This window comes from Octopus bimaculoides, chromosome 20 (genome assembly GCF_046866305.1).
Source record: "Octopus bimaculoides isolate indiv1 chromosome 20, ASM4686630v1, whole genome shotgun sequence".
NCBI lineage: Eukaryota > Metazoa > Mollusca > Cephalopoda > Octopoda > Octopodidae > Octopus > Octopus bimaculoides.
In genome coordinates this window covers 21,209,612-21,227,919 of record NC_142947.1, presented here as the reverse complement: position 1 = coordinate 21,227,919, position 18,308 = coordinate 21,209,612, and the positions used below count along the sequence as shown (strand labels likewise).

Sequence of the window (18,308 nt, the reverse complement as noted above, 5' to 3'; positions counted from 1 at the left end):
ATATTCATTGCAGTGCACTTGACACTCCCAACCATCAGCTGTAAAAAGGCTTATTCTTGCGGCGTTACAAAGCCTCATTACAAATCAGACCCTGCTCAAAAATCAGCTGTTCTTCCTCACCAACCCCCATTCGGCGGGCATCGGAGGACCATGGACACGTTACTATTTCACTTCCGTACGACTCTCAAACGGTCAACAATGCTTTTATGACAACATTTACATTTTTAGGCGGTTTCCTGCAATTACTTCACACTTCACCAACACCTGGCCTCCGCACAGGTCTGTTTCCCTCCCTTCGTCAGCACAGTAGCCTCATCTTCTACATCCGACGTACATGATACATCTCCCCCTTCCATCTCCTCTCTCACCATTACAGTATACATCAGCGGCAACAGCATCACAACATACAATTTGAAAACCAAGCAACATATCATTTTATACAACAACAAATGTATTCATAACGACGATCAATGAAACAAATGGATAAAAATAATTACATGAAGTAACTATCTCTTACATGCCATTACAATTTACATCAGATAACAAGACTTCAAAAGTCGATAAAACTAAATACATACATCCTCTCTCTCACCATTATATTTTACACCACTACATTTTACATCAAATACAAAATATTCAAAAGTAACAGGTCATTTTACACAACATCTCCATGACAGAGGTGTTGGCGATTCATCTATTCAGCACAACTACACTCTTGCTGGTCTGACATATGGTGAGTAGATGCTATTGTTGTATATTTTCAAACTTACCCGTATTTACTTACCCATGATTAATCCCCCTCTTTCCTCCATAGGGCATCTGTTCTGTTTTCACAGAGCATGAAGTTTTGTAACAGCACGTCCGCTGCTGTTGGTGGAAAAGGAACACGCCGTATTCACCTGCGAACGTTTTACACACCCTTCCAGGACTACCTACCAAATTGTTACAATTGTGAGAACGTTAACACAGCCTTTTCAGGGCCACCTCACATTCTATTGTTACCCCTTCTTAGAGTGTTGCAATGCTCTTTGCAGGTCTTTCCTAAAAATTATATTACTGCTCTATTGCTTTAGAGTGTGCTTTTTTGTATATATGAACTACTGATGATATATATATATATGTATGTATGTATATTTATTTGCATAATGTAAATGTGACTTTCTCTATGTTTGTACATTTCAGGTGCTGCAATTGCAGGTGTGTATCGTGCAGCGAATTTTGAAATGCGTCCCCTTTATGCTCTCTTCTTTGGTGTTCTGCAGACTGTTGGTGTGATCCTGATTTCATTGACACGATTCCTCAGCACCTTATGATACATGTGGCCATCACCTCTCCAATATATAGTTTCTGGGAACACTTTAATGAACGGGTGCTGTTTTTCACCCCCTCATCGTCATCATTATTTAACATCATTATTGTTATGACTACTATCAGAGTAGCAAACTTGGTGCAGACCACAGCATCTAATTCAATACCTCACAGATGGTCTTGGTGCAGACCACGGCATCTAGTTCAACGTCTCACATTGCTCACGTGGACTTGGTGCATACCAAATCATCTTGTTCAATGCATTATGTCTCCCAGGTGGACTTATTGCAGACTGCAGCAGCTTCTTCCATGTCTCACAGCATCTCAGTTTTTGGTCACTGGCTTTGCCTTTCATTCGTCTGGCAGTGAGTTTGATAGAACAACTGCCATTAGCAAACTGAGGCCAATGAAAACAGCTATGATACCTTCCTTACAAATTTGGTTCTGTACCTAGAGGAAAAAAATTGTTGTTATTGTTATTATTTATTATTATCATCATCACCATCATAATCATTTTGATTAACACCACTATTATTTGTAACTGACCTTATTTTTTGCTGTTCCCCACCTATTTTTACTATTTATTTTTTTCCATTTTGTCTCTGTGAAAAATCAGAGTATTCAAGAGTCAGATTTTGAGATCTAGTACTCAAGGCAGATAACAATCAAACTTTTACAACTATAAATAAATAAATATATATATATATATATATATATATATATATATATATATATATATATATATATATATATATATATATATATGTACATGCAGACACACACACATATATATACATTCATACCTTATACCTTTAAGTAACTGTACACATTCACACATGTACATATATATATCTTACTATGCCATCACTTGAAGTGTTAGGGAATTGTAATTAATGGCATAGGCAATGTGCCTGCTATTGAATTGTTGGGGTTTTTACTCTTTGTCCTCTTAGCTAAATGAATGCCTGACTAGAAAACATCGAAGCACATCCACACACACACACACACACACACACACACTTGCTGTTCCTCTGTTTCCACCCACTGCCAGAGCCTGAACTATAGAGATATATTTAAGATAGCATAACAGATATTGCTCTACTTGTGTGTAATCTGAACTTTTATTTATATTAGAATATATCTTTTAGTTGCAGCGTGGAAGGTGTTTATAAGCCATTTAAAATAACACACAAAATCCGTTAGATTCACTTCAACATTTAAATTTAGTATTTTTCATTTATAGTGCTGGCTGTAGTTGTAGTGCCCCTATTTAATAAACTGTGGGTAACTGAATAATTTATTCATTTGGTTACTTCTGTTGGTATTCTGGATTGGATGACTTTAGTAGAATGGTAATATTCTGGAATTAATTTCATCAACTACCAAACCCTTACCTTCTCTAGAAAATTCATCTTTTGCCATTTTGTCTCCCAAAACCCTCCTTTTTTCTTCTTTTTTCATTATACTACTAATGTGTTTTGCATGTGGAGGAAACAGTATTCGCTAGACTACATGGCTAACTATGCTACAGTATTTAGATTTTGTCTTCTACCTTCTGATTTCAAATCCCAAAGGCTTTGACTCTATCTGCCATCCCTTTAAGGATCAAGAAAAGAAGTACTAAACATGTATTGGTTTAGTACTTCTTCAATCAACTAAGTTTTAGTTGTGTACCAATGTGAGAAATTATCACTATCATCATCATCATCATTATTATTATTATTATTATTATTATTATTATTATTGAGCTGGCAAAAGTGTTAGCACACCAAGTGAAATGCATAATGGTATTTCGTCTGTCTTTATGTTCTGAGTTCAAATTCTGCCAAAGTCGACTTTACCTTTCATTCTTTCAGGGTTGATAAAATAAGTACCAGTTGAACACTGGGGTTGATGTAATCGCTTTATCTCCCACCCTGAAATTGTTGGCCTTGTGCCAAAATTTAAAATCATCATCATCATCATTATTATTATTATTATTATTATAGAAGGGATGAAGATTTTCTTTGAAAGTTGTTTCTGTTGTTTGTCTTACACTCAACAACCAGAAAGATAATTGTCTGTGATATTGAATTAGCAATTTTGATTATGCCCCACCCACTTTTCATATTTACTAAATTTCTTTGCTATGTTTTGGCATGATGTCTTTTTGTAAAGGTAAAGACAAAAAGGAAGGGACAGGATGCATCAGAATCAAGTGATTTTATTGTAAATATATCTCTATCATTATCAAAACTTCTTTGGAAATTATTATTTTATGAATTCAGTGATTAATTGATTTGAAAATTTATTTCCATTTCTTTCCTTTCTTATACTTTTTTTTGTCTTTCTGAAATGTCTTCTTCCTCCTCTTTCTGTCTCATCATCATCATCATCTTCCATAGACTTCACCATTTCTCTCTGCATTACTTCATTTATTTGTGGAGAATTATTCCCTCCCACCAGTTAAACCTTTCTACTCATCCTGGAATTTACATGTGTGTTTGTGTGTATGTGTAGATATATATATATATAATATATATATTGATTGCTGATTAGTAAATATTCAAAAGACATAGATAAAGGTTACATACAAGCAAGGAAGAGTGGTCACTGATAGGTTGACTTGGGCTAGTAGTTCTGTGAGGGAAAATTTAGAAGTTTGAAAAGTTTTACAGTTATTATTTGTTATTAAAGATAAATTATTATGATAAGAATGATAGATTGACACAATTGTTATTGTCAGACCAAATGCTCTGTGATTATTTCTTCCAGCTTTTTTTACATTCTGAGTTGAAATTCTACCAAGGTCAGCTGTGCCTTTTCATCCTTCCAGAGTTAATAAAAGAATGTACCAGTGAAGTACTGAAGTATCAACTATACCTCCTCCCTCCAAAGCCGCTGGCCTTGCATCTAAATCAAAGCATTATTATTAAGTTGATGGAGAAGCAGTATTTGGTTGACCTCCTGACAAAATACATAATAGGGTTGGATAAAATGAAGCCCTATTAGTCTATAGGATTTTTGAATCAATCATGTGTACTCTTCCTTAGAATTGTATGATCCTGTGACATTGTGAAAAACCGTTATTAAGATGAACAGAATGACTTAAGTGGTGGAGCACTGGATGGACGTGTTTTGTGGTATTTAGGTAAGTTTATGTTCTGAACCAATAAAATATGCACTTGTGATCTACTAGTGATCTGATATAAGAAACCATTATTATGAAGGTGAGACAGAAAATAATGCAACTTTTATTTGCTTTATTTTCTGGTTCATCCTCGTGCTATTTACTCTTTCATTCAAGTACTAATATTGATTTAATCAACAAATCTCCCTCCCCCCCAAATTTTTGGCCTTGTGCCTCCTCTGTTAGAAACATTATTATTGTCATTATTATTATTATTTCATTTTAAAGACTTTATGGGGAACATACAATGAAAGGTTTGATATTTTAATCAATGAAGTACAACTGTTATTTGCATTCTCCTCCAAGCACCTGGTTTGTATATGCAGTGCTTTCTGTTGGGTTCAAAACTAAGACAGCCGTCTGACATAAACAAGGTATATATTTGGCCTTTGAACTCTTGAATACTGCATCTGTAAATGGTGTAGGTTGTGGTGTATAAAAATCAAGCTAAAGATAAAAAATTATCAGTTATTAAGAATTATCAAATGCAATTTAACTGTTCTGCTTAATATTACAGCAAACACTTGATAAGGAGAAAATAAATGGTTGTCACATACATGTATAGATTTATATACATTCACACTCATACAACTATACATTCCTCATTTCTGGTTGTCATCTACATTGTTATTGTTATTACAGTTTTATATAAACAACCTGGTGAATTATCTCATTTGGGTTTGTGTCCATTGATATATCAGAAGAACCAACAAGCATATTGTTTGTGGAAAAAGAAAAAAAAACTGATTTTTAAAAGAATCAGTGGCTGTTTATTGCTGTTGTTTGTTGTAGTCAGCTCTGATAGAATAGTCTCTATCACTGGAGTAACCAATTAAACATTTAATGACTTTCAAGAACAGATCTCTGTCTTATTGGCTCTTGGTTTTTAAACATACAGTCGACTGTGATGGTATCTGATTGCTAAACTTGTTTGGTTGCCAGATATCATTTAACATATTTAATGGAAATCTTTTAGCTTGAATGGCTGTTTTAGCTATGTCTTCCATGTTTCCTTTATGGTTACTGAAAACAAATTTTTTGGTTCGATCTAACAAAAATGTCTTTTTCAAATTTAAATTCTGACATGAATGAGCTGGTTCTAGAAATTCATTCTGCATGAATTGTTGAAGCAAGCACTTTTTTAATATTTTTAGCAGCTGGATATCCTTCTTTAATCATTCAACTATATAGAGGGAGAGATATCCAATATTTAGCTAGATAACCTGATAACATAATGTGCTTTTGCCAAGGGTCTACTTCACACAGGCATCTCCTTCCCTCTGCTTTCACAGCAATATGTCCTGCACGTGATCCTCTGTGGTTCTCTTTGAAATCAAACTTGTGCAGCAACAGAGTCAAAAGTCTTTTAGTTGAGCTTAATGTGATTTCTACTATCTTGACACAGTTGGTATAATGAAAAGAAAGTGTAGATACAAAATGGCTTGTGAAGTCTATCAAAAGGTGTGAGTGAGATTTAGTCTTGCTAATTATCATATGAACTCCATATCTAAGAAGACCCAAGTATTTTAGTTCTTTAGTTTCTGTCCAATGGGACAGCAGAACAAAGTCTGCTTTTTTTTTTAAATCTTGTAATTATGTACATAATGGTTGTTTAGTTTATGTGGCTGTTGTGCCACCGATCTAGCTGCTGTTACCAATATGTACCAAGTATACAATGCAGTCTAGTTGTAAACTGTCCCATGTACTTTTGATTGTATAGTTGTTAGATATTTAGTGTTGATGAAACGTCTCTGCTATATATTCAGTCTAACTTTTATGGTAGTGTTAAGAGAAGTCTAATTTAACTCTAAAGTAGCTTAGATCTGCTCACACACAGTACCTAGAGTGTTTTTGTTCATTGGTTGTATGTACGTGAAATAGTATTTTTAGAAAGCCATAAGATCCCAGTTTGGTCAATGAATGATGTCATTTAAAACCATTTTACCTGGTTTAAAAGTTTATATTTGGAGTCAGTCATAGAGAAAAGAGAAGAGAATGTACATGCATTCATTATTCAATTCAGAATTGTTATGTTTGATTTTGTAGTTGCAAGTGATATGGTCATTCTTACCACTTTACTTATTGGTGATAACTGTAGGATAACTCAAAGGATAATCTCAAAATAATTTTGTCTTATATGGCTTATTTGCTACCATATTAGTTTATCTAATTAGTGAAATAGATGAAGTAACTTCAATTGAAGGGGAGGGAGCTAAACTTTATTTCAAATAATATATTTACAAAAAGTGTAACCAAACTGATAATAGACAGTAGTATACTCACAGAGTAGCTTGGAATTTAAGCCTGTTTTTTTCTTTTTCTTTTTTTTTTTTTGAAAGAAAAATTCCAGTCTTCATTATGTTAAGAATTCTGTTTAGGAGAGTAAAAAGTTAGGGAAGTTGTTAATTTGGCTCTGTGTGTGTGTGTGTTTGCAGGAGTTAACATTCTTGCATATTTTCACATAGTCGTTCCAATCTTCTACCATTACTGATATGTTCTGGTGAACCTAATTATGTTACCATTCAGTCAGTCAGTCAGAATAATGAGAAATCCTGTATCTGTAATCCATATCAGAAATTATTCTTGGTTTGATATTGAGAGACTTCTTGGAAGGAGTTTCTTCATGTTGATCCGTGTATAATTCTAATAGCACTGAACTACTTTGCAAATGTAAGAAATAACAGTGGATTTCATTTCCTGGAAGGAATGCCATTAGCAGTTCTCTACTAATTCCTACATTATCAGAATATTTTCTGACGTAGCATTTGTACTCTGTTTTGGTGGCACCCAAATGAAGTTAATCTCTTGAGAGGTGGTAGGTTGTATAACACTATGAAGTCAAGTGTTTGCAATATAGATTAAGTATTTACACTTAACATTATTGAATGATTTTTTTTTTTATGTAAAAAACAATTGGAGGTGTTCTCATAAAACTAACTCCAGTGTGAAGATGTTTGGCTACATTGGAACAATTAACTTCCTAAATGATGGAGGCATTTTCTATTTTTCTCTCTTCTCCACTTTTAATTTTTGTCACTGAAGTCAAGCATTGCACAAGCTCTAGGGAAAATCTACAGAATTTTACTTACAAAAAGCCAAAGAGAATCTACTCTTTCTGATACCAATCTTGATGTTTGATATTATTTGTTGTCATAGTGATCAGAAATTAGTCTTTTTTTTTTTGTTTTATTAATTTCATATTGTCTTCCTTAAAAGTTTTCAGCAATTTCAAGCCACCTTGTTTGCATTATTTAATTCTTGTATTAATCTTTTTAATTCTGTTTACTGTCTTAATCCTGTCTTTTTTTATTAGTTTTTTTTTTTTAATGACTATATGACTATTTTTGAAATTTAAAAATTGACAGGAAAAGAAAGTCATTAGAAAAGCAAAAAATAATTTTTTCACTTTCTATCCTTCTTTTTATTTATTTTTTTGTAATTTTGTTCTCCATTTCTTTCCATCCATCCCTTATTTGGAATTGTTTTGCCTGAAGAATGAAAGTTGATTAAGAATTGTAAATAATGTTTAGAGGAAGAAATCCTGTCAACAAACACAACAAAACAAAAAGATTGTTTAATCTTCCCTACTGTTTCCACCATTACTGTCACTATAACTTTAGTATTATGAACCAATTTTAGGCAAACTGAATGTTAAATTGTGGCAGATTGGCAGATTCAGAAGAGCATTGGGCAAAATGCTTAACAGTATTAAGTTGCATCTCTTTACATTCTTAGGTGAAATCTCAGTAAAGCTGGCTTTTTTTTTTTCATTTGATAAAATAAGTACTAGTATTGGAAATAGATTTAATCTACTCTACCTCCTCCTATCCTCTACAAAATCTCTATCCTTGTGCCTGTGTTAGAAATGAAAAAATTGTAGAGAGGTTTGAGAACATGTGTTACTGAATTTAGTTTTGATCAATGAGCTTACAAAGTTAAAATTCCATTTGAGCCTATTTTTTTTTACCATTGTGGTAATCAACAAAATAAGTACCAGTAATATGCTGAAGTGAAGGGTTCGCATTTCAAGTGATTAAATATTTCCTCTATAAAAGTGAACTCAATCCTTCTATCAATAGATATAAAGATTGAACAGAACTCACAAGATGAGATAAATTCTGCAATCAACTTGTCATTATCACAATTTGCTGTTCTTTCTATTAAAAATCCCTAGCATGTTTATGAAAGAAATAGTTATTTAAAAATAAAAGGAATTAAAATGAAGCTTTGTAAAAGTGATTTGAGTCAGTGACATGTTCACTCCCAGTTAAAGAAATTTAATGCATTTAGACTGATAATACTCTTAAGAAAGCATGAATATCACAGCACTCCATTTCCAATTTTCCTAACTTTGATAATCTCACATTGACTTATAGAAAAAAATGTCAGTTCAAATCTTATTGAGGTCAACTTTAATGAAATAAATATCAGATCCTTTAAAATCAAATTTGTGGTCTCGAGCCAATTTTCTCAACTACCAATATATTAAGTAACAAAGATATTTAATATCCTTGTTACTAATATATTGGTAGTTGAAAACGATCTAAAATTTCAAACTGAACTTCTTAGATTGACTTAATTGCGTAGAATGCTTGATGAAAGAGCAAATACCAAATTTCCCTTTTCTTATTCTCTGCTAATATTGATATTTCAAGCCTAATTAAGGAATTGTAATTGCATGCTATTGTGTTAAGTTTTTTTTTTTAATATTTTAATTTTTTCTTTTCATGTGAGTTGACTTCACTGATATCACTAACACTATTGAGGATTGTATGATGTAATGACTTACCCCATTTATAAATATGAGACAGAATGTTCATATTAGAAACCATTAGAATGATGATAATTCTTATATTTTTTTAACTAACAATGAATACATATACAATAAAAACTACCTTTCTGAGCATTGGTTTAAAATGAAAAGCAGACAAAAAAAAAAAATATATATATATATACTTCTGGTTCCTGATATGATTTATTTTATATTTTAAAAATTGTAAAATGACTGAATTATTTAAAATATTTTTAATTAAAATGTATTTAACAAACAGTCAGTACAAACTCATAACTGAGTCCAAGAAAGTTTTTGTTTTTATGTTATAAAAGAATGAAATGTAATGAAACCAACCAATCAAATCAGTTTCGAGAAGGTCAAGTGTGTGAGTGACTGAGTCAAGCTGTTGTTCCTTTCTTTCCATGGTCAACTACAGTTAAATATTAGACAGCTTTGGCCTTTTTTTTTGTTAAAGTGTAGTTACATGTCCTAGAAAGGATTTTGTGTTTTTATATTACAATTGTATCTATGTAAATATTTTCTTTCTGTCCACCCCCAATCTTTACCCTTTCTCCCCCAGGTGTTCATCTGGTGTCATGTGATTTATAGAATGGAATATATTTTATTAAAATCTCTACCCCACCCATGTAGAGTAATTTATTTATATGTTTTGTTTTTTGTCTTTATACAATCTCTCTCTCTCACACACTGTTATACCTCTTTTACTTGTGTCAGTCATTTGACTGGCCATGCTGGAGCATTGCCTTTAGTCGAGCAAATCGACCCCAGGACTTATTCTTTGTAAGCCTAGTACTTATTCTATCGGTTCTTTGGCTGAACCGCTAAGTTACAGGGACGTAAACACACCAGCATCGGTTGTCAAGCGATGTTGGGGGGACAAACACAGACACACATATACGACGGGCTTCTTTCAGTTTCTGCCTACCAAATCCACTCACGGCTTTGGTCAGCCTGAGGCTATAGTAGAAGACACTTGCCCAAGGTGCCACACAGTGGGACTGAACCCAGAACCATGTGGTTGGTAAGCAAGCTACTTACCACACAGCCACTCCTACACCTATTAACAATGTTCGTGTGTGTCTACAAGTACCACAAAACATTTCTCTAAAATATTTTAGCTTTTGGTGAAGTAGAAGAGGTTAGAAAGGATCAAGTGGTGAAGACATTATTTCGGCCTAGCTAAAGGCATCTGGAAAATGTAAAACTGTTGTCAGAGAAAAGCCATTGTTCCACTGTGGGAAAAGTTCTGTTGCAGTGTTAATTTAAATTTGGCTATGGTGGATCGAATCCACTTCATGCATGCAAGATCCACTATATATATATATATATATATATATATACATACTTACATACATATATATATATATATATATATATACAAATACATATCTATCACTCTACATATCTATATATATTTGTTGGACTTCTTTAAGTTTCCATCTACCAAATTCATTTGGTTGGCCCTGGGCTATAGAAGACACTTGCCCAAGCTGCCAAGCAGGACTCAACCTGAAATCATGACTGGGAATCAAACTTCTTACCATAAAGCTACTCCTGCATTTATATTAATGATATATATATATATATATATATATATTGGGTCATCCCATAAATAATGTGGATTTTTATACTTTTATTTTTCAAAATTAAGATAAACAAAGTTCCTTCTTTAATCTAAAATATACTCTTTCATTTCATACAATGCTCTTCTATTTGGTAGACTTGGAAAGTCCCTCTTCCAAAATTCACATGTCCATGATGAAAAATACTCCTCCAGTACTGTTCTGACCTCACCTTCAGAATTCATATTTTATCCAACAAAATGATTTTGAAGACTGCAGAATAAATGATGGGGCAATGTCTGGCAAATATGGTGAGTGGGGCATTGTTTCCCCATTCAAACTGTTCCAGCCTTTGGAATGTCATCCTTACTGTATGTGGCTGAGCATTATCCTGATGGAAGAACACCTTTCGTCTTGAAACTAAAGATGGTTGTTTTCCTTCTAGTGCTGACAGTAGATCTCCTTTGTTATCATTTGGTTTGGGCTTAAAAGTCTGAAGTGGACCAAACCTTTCATATCCCACCAAATATAACAACACCTTACACGGTAAAGACCTTCTTTAGCCTGGGGTGCTGGTGTTTCTGCTTTTCCTATCCACTGTCTTTGGCACTTGACATTTTGCTGGAGAACCCATTTCTTGTCACCAGTCATTCTTTGGTCAAAAAAAAAAAAAAAAAAAGTTCATTCGTGTGATGTGACAGCAAAGAGCACACATTCACTCTGCGTACGATTAGACTTGGAAAGTTTGTGAGGAACCCACTGACCCAATTTTCTGACTATTCCGATGGTACACAGGTGTTGATGAATAGTTGAATGAGCAAATCCAAGCTTCTCTGCTGGTTCCTCAACAGTTACAATGGGATTTTGTTCCACCAGCGTTTGCAGGATGTCCTTGTCGAGCTCTGCAGATCTTTCAGGATGAGGCTCGTCTTCTAGGCTGCAGTTTCCAGCTTGGAATTTCATGAACCACCATTAACACTAGCTTACGCTTATTGTCCAATCCCCATATGCTGCATTAATACTCCTCGCACTTTCTGTTGTGTTGCTGCTTTTATTGAACTCACAAAGCGAAATATGCCAAACATGCTCCTTTGTCACTTCCATTATGGCTTCGAAAAAAAAAAAAAACTTAAAAATCGAACTGCACTAAGAATATGCACATGGTAAAATTACTACCCTGTTTTTATAGCAAGTTGATGATGCAGGTAGTTTATCCCATCCCCCTCCTCCAACTTTTAGTTCATGCAATTGAAAAAACTGCATTATTTATGGGATGACCTAATATTATTAATGATAAAATATATTACATCAAAATGTTGAGTGGATTTGATAGGTGGAAACTGAAAGAAGCACATCATATGTATGTGTAGACATCACATGATGGTTGTAAATGAGCATGATTATTATACAAGTGAGATAGTAGATTTCCAGTCTTCTCTGAAAAACACGTCTGACCATAAGGAAATATATTCTTTGGAAACGTAGGTTAGCAACAGGAAAGGCCTTGACTGTAGAAAATCTGACTCAAGTATGAAAAAGTGGATGTTGAATGATGGTGATGACACGTGTTAACACTTACAGACCATTGTTGGCATGATTTCAATGGATTCCATACACACAAGTTTTCAAATAATACAGATAACAAATGAAGTAATAATATAGCTAAGCTTCATTTATGTCTACACCAACAGATTCCTTACAAAGCCAACAGCAGACCTTGTCATCACCTTTTGCTTCACACAAACCTAGCTACCACAAACACTTCACAAGCAATTCCAAATTGCATCAGATCACCTACCAATTATTATCATAACATACTTGTATATCAATGAAGAAAGTAAAGATACCTTTAAAAATTTCCAAAATATGCAATTGAATTAATTCCATGAAGGAACAGTATCAGAGATGGTAATAAACTTGGTGGCAGATTAGCTATGTGGTTATTAATTGCTAGCCAAAATATTATTAATTTGTACATCCCCAACTATCAGTTTTCCAGACATTTAACTATCAACTCAGTTTCACCAGATGTAAATAAATACAATGAGAGGTGTTTTTTTCTCATCCTCAAAAGATGGAAAACTTTTGGATATTTAGCAAATATTTTGTTATCTTATCCTTAACAACTCCCATTAATGGGTGCACTGGCTAGAAATCCATTTAATTATCACAGTGTGTGATAATTAAATTTTGAACTTTGGATTAAATTTACAAAATTGAAAATAGAAATAATTTTGGTTACATTACTGGTCACCCCTATTTTTCTAGAAGTGAAAAGTCAATTGTCTGCGAATTTGAACACAAGATATTGGGGAAAGTATATATTTCCAGTTTGACATATTTCTTCTGAATTTAGTGAACATTTCTCCACTATATGTAGTTTTTTTTTTTCATGCTAATTACAAAATCGCAATTATCTATTGTTTTGAGATTATAATTATAAAAAAATTGCGAACCTTCAACGACTGAAATTTTTTTTACAGTCTTTGCCAATCGAGTTTATCACTTCACGGCATGATGGACTTCCACATTATTTTAGAAAACATCTAATACCAATCATGTTTATTCCATCCAGCAGACGATCATAATTGTCTTGTTATTTACATATGTAGCAAACAATGCGAAGCAGATTCCCCAACACATATTTCTCGAACATTTGTGCAGTGGCTCACACCCATCCTTCAACACAAAACCAGAATGGAGTTAATTCCTTGACCCATGAATAACGGTCCAGGAAAACACACACCTCAAAATTATGAAACGAGGTAGTGACAGGACAGCCACCAAAGTACTCGTTAAGCAGACGACAGCTTGGCTTGTTTCTATGGAAAGGTGCAACGATATGTTTCTGTCTTTCGCCCGGCTAAAATTACCCAAAATTTGAAAATTTTAGAAGCTATTAATTTGAATGAATTTCATTTCCATAATTAGTATACAAAATTACATTTGTATACCAAATTTGAAAACGGAATAAAATTAAAAAAAAACAAAAAAACTGACACCCATAGAAAAAGATCCCGCCCTTGTTTATATTGGTCTGCTTATCGAGACTTGAATCAACTAACGAATCAATTTCTATTCTCAAAGAGTTACAGTGACCTAATACAACTAGGTCAGGAGTTTTGTAATTCATCAGAGAGCTGACAATTTCAGTTGCATAAAGTAAAAAATCTCACCAACCACTTATATACAATTGCAGGGTCTCTTCAGAGTTATATATCGTTTCTGGGGACCATGATAATTTCGGAATCTTTGAGAAAGTAAACGAAAGTGGTTTTCTGTTTCCTGTCTCAGACCCGAGGGAAGATTTGCAATCACTTCTGCAAACGAACAAAACATTAGCTATGCACTGTTCCAACAGCTTACATCATAGTTTCTTTACATGTATCCAGAAATCGCTTCTATACAGCAGCTGAATTTCCTTTTCGTAAAGATGGCTATAGCCAACGTAAATGACTGCTCTTTATACCGCAGAATAGGACATGCCTGGTGAGATTTGAACTCGAAATTGAATACAGTAAACTATACAGTCCGACGCTTTAATGACTGTTTCTACCACGTCGAACAACTATTAACATGTATTTCTTTTTACCAGAAAGAAGTCGTTGATGCATTTGGTGGAAGACGAAATTAGAAACTAAGTATTTTATCAGAAAGAAATTTGATCCCCATCAGATAAAATGACTTCAAATGGGATTTGAAACTGCATCAAGATTTCAGCTTGCTCGAAGTTTTAATTTTCTCAACGTGTTCCACAGGAATATCACTTTTAAGATATCTATATAAATTTCTAACTTAGGAATAGAGTCACATTTTAGTGGTTGTGTGTATGTATGGGATTAAATAACATATCTTTAAGATCCCGGAAAGACGGAAAGCTAAAGTGACCTGGATGTAATTTGATATCAGAAGGTAAAAGGCTACAAAGTATTTTGTCCATGAATTTCAAGTCGAACCCCATAATTGGTCGTATATCGAATGACTACCAATCTTACCAGGATTAAAAATAAAGAAAAGGAAATGGTAAGTAAAATACTTTTCATCTTATCAGCTGACACTGAAATAAATTTATTGTCACGTAATACAACTACGTTCGAAGTTTTGAAGTTAACCTAAGGTTTGATATATAGATTGGTTGATTCCTATCTCGCAATATTCCAGCAGAATATTGGTTTTTCAGCTATAGTGAGACCTGAAGAGAATTAAAAGAACTTATCCACGGATACGGCACAAATTAATGCAAAGAGTCTTGGTTGACACGATGCTGCTAATAATATATCTGTACTATATGTCGATCCCTAACTCATCTCGCCATTCAAGACGAAGACACTTCGGTACTACTTAAATACAGAGGTCTCTAAAAACCGACCCCAAAACTAACCAACCGTAAAAACTAACCCTACGGGTCCTCTGTATTTAAGTAGTGCCGACACTCGGCTTGTTAGAAATAGCAACCAAATTCTCCGTTATAAAGCCACTTCTATCTTAAAGAACGCATACAATTTAGTAATTTACCCCGTGAGTAAATAACGAAGACAGGGTGTCCATAGTTTGAATTCATTTGAACATAAATATCTTTTCGACTAGGACCTAACAAAACTACTTGATAACTGTACACTGTAATTACGCAAACGTATCTAATAGGTGGCAACATTGAATAAATTTTTACTATTAAATTGGTTTCCCTAAAGGACGATTGATTTTTGACAGTTTTGATGGTGAAATTCATTCTGTTTAAATGCTACTCTGATATGAAACCTTCCCCACGTTTTTCAGGTCTACAAATGAAGTAGCTCAAATTACTATAAAAATCCAGAAATTAATAAAGTTCGTTTTACTGAAAGTTTTATGCAATAAATTTATTATATATAGACTTAGAAGTTTCTTATTACAAATACTAAACGTTGAATAGAAGTATTGGAACGAATAAGGCCCCAAAACATCGTCTTGTTTTATACATTGGCGGGGAGGAAGAGGAATAAATATTTGAAATTTAAGAGTTACTCTGGGTTTTGGCAAACTAGTCAGTCTTTGAAGACATATGTACGGAAAAAAAAAAGAAAAACACAAGGTAAATAAAGCAAAGTAAATATTTGCAATAATTAAGAAAGTTATTTGCTTAAAGATTTTAAAGACGTTTTGTTGATTGTTATAATCAGCAAACATTTAAATTTAACAGATGGGTTCGGTTTAAATAAATAGTTATATAAATAGAAAAAAAGTTAAACATCCAAGATTTGTACACAGTTGAAAATAATCCTGTTTCCATGAAATGATTTTTTTAACTCAAGGATTAAAATGTAATTGATCATGTTGTCCGAAACAAATAAGTATGAAAAATTAAAAAATAGCTAAATTTATAATTTCCAAATTCTGTGCTTGTGCCTCCATCTACTCCATCAGCTCCAGCGTATCTAAATAATTTTTTTATATAACTTAATTTTTCTTTTTTAGCATAGATTCGTGAACGATTTTGATTTAAGGACACGCCAGAATAAGCTAATTTCTTATTTGGTCTTAACAAGATTCATCTTCAGATAAAGACACGGAATCATCTGAAATCCCACTCCAGTCTGTCAGCTCTTCTGGCTGGGGGTATGTTCGTGTGTGATTTTTATGTACCAGAGAAGCACGTCTGTTTGGTTGCAGCCAGTCAGGTCGTTCATTCTCATAGCTGTTGAAATAACTCTCCAAGGAATTTAAACTTTTTGCGTGTCTCCTAATTCTTTTAAGAGAAGACTTACGTTCAAGAATATTCATGTTATTAAAATCGACTTCAATGTTAGAGCCTTCCGTTGGCGAAATTAGCCTGCAAGAAAAGAATTGTAAAGCTCTTTTCCAGATATTACGGTTCGACATAGCTCAGTTTATTTTTTAAAGTCGGATACACAGCTTATAATGCGTTTATGATTTTCTTTGATCTAATCCTTATTAAAAAAAAAAATTAATATATCGTTATCAAATGTTCAAATAATGCACTTTGCTCGAGGTATCCGCGATTAAAGAACGCGCCGAAATATTAAATAAACAGTTATAACACCATACACGAACGCAATAAAAAAATGAGAATGACAAAAATAGTCGATGATTTTGAAAATACGGCCGCCAAATTCTATTAGAAATTCATTTACTAGATTGGCTTAGCAACAAATATTTCTATTTCAGATATCAATAGTATTCCTCCTACCGCTTTACCGTTATCTTTGATTAACCATGAAGACAGGAGGTACTGGTTGAGTTGACAGAAAATTAGTCGAACGGCTGACAGTTTGTAGCCAGTTACTGGCAACACTCTTGTGTCAAAGACGCGCAGTTCCTCGATGGACTAGTCCACTAATTTGCAATTTTCTTTTTATCGATAATATTTTAATTATAACATCTAAATACAAAGAAATGAGAAAAGAAAAGAAAAAATGTTTGTCTGGTAAAGCAGCAAAAGATGGTGGGGGAGTGCACGATGGACAACGTACCCCGGAACAAATAGTGTGCTTATCTGCACCTCCACGGTAATGACCACGATGGCGTTGCCGTGGAGAATGGCCAGCGACACTCGCTGCAGCAGTCACTCCACTTCTCGGGGCTGATTTTTGTGGAGGAAATCGGTAGTACGGGGTCCGAAAACACCGGATGTCTCGACGGCGATCATAGAAAATCGATCATAGAATGATATAGTTCACTTATATACGACGCGAAGGAAGTGTTTGATGAATTTGCTTATTTTTGTTACAGTGGTTTTAGTTAACTAGAACTTGCAAGTATGGAACAAATAAAAGATTTACTGTAATTAACACTGACGTTCTTTTATGACTAATCAGACCATAGCACAGGCTCATCTTAGAATAAAATGACTGAGTGGAATTCAATGAAGTAACGTAATACATTCACTGACATTTCGATAGATCTTATATGTTGGAAAGAATAAAATGAACGTATATAGGCGATTAGTAAAAAGAAAATAATAGGTCAACTGTAATCTTTTGACAAAATGAAAAAGAATGACAATGAATAATGCGGTAATGGGGACTTGTCAGTGAATCATTGGAAAGGGAATAAAGTCACGTTGTTTTCCTTGACTATATTTGACATAATTAATTCTTAGCTAAGATGATCTTTTATGTTCTCCATCCATATTTCATCTCTTTCTGGGGTGCCTTTAGCAGAGTCCATTTATCAGCATTCGGACCAGGTATCTAGTTTGAGAATAATTTTCTACTTTTTTCGCAATAACTTCGGAAGCTCCGTAAAGCGTAAGGAAGACTTTCCTTCGTCCTCTGATTAATCCATAAAACAAAAACAAAACAGAACTAAAAGACTACAACTGCATTTGACTTGGCAATATAATACAATGTTGAAACTTGTGTTCAATCATCGTCGTATGTATAACTTCATAATTAAGAAGCTTATTAAGGCAGCGTGCTAGCAGAATCGTTAGCACGCCGGACAAAATGCTTAGCGGCATTTCGTCCATCTACAC

General features: G+C 33.8%; 1 protein-coding gene and 1 long non-coding RNA gene across 4 annotated transcripts in view; one reads left to right on the top strand and one right to left on the bottom strand.

Moving 5' to 3' along the window:
• LOC106874756 (transmembrane protein 170A) overlaps positions 1-9,915 on the top strand; it is a 29,196-nt gene extending 19,281 nt beyond the window's left edge. For all 3 annotated transcript variants that reach the window (XM_089338185.1, XM_089338184.1, XM_014922599.3), the window contains one exon: positions 1,183-9,915. In XM_089338185.1, the coding sequence (XP_089194311.1) occupies positions 1,183-1,313 (131 nt within the window). In that variant the 3' untranslated portion in view covers positions 1,314-9,915. The remainder of the gene's footprint in view (positions 1-1,182) is intronic.
• A 1,696-nt stretch (positions 9,916-11,611) lies between these two features.
• LOC149131619 (uncharacterized) lies at positions 11,612-17,883 on the bottom strand. Its single transcript, XR_016237613.1, has 2 exons — positions 17,022-17,883; positions 11,612-11,943 (listed from the first exon to the last, which is right to left on the bottom strand). It is a non-coding gene; the product is annotated as an uncharacterized LOC149131619 (long non-coding RNA).
• Positions 17,884-18,308: the final 425 nt, after the last annotated feature.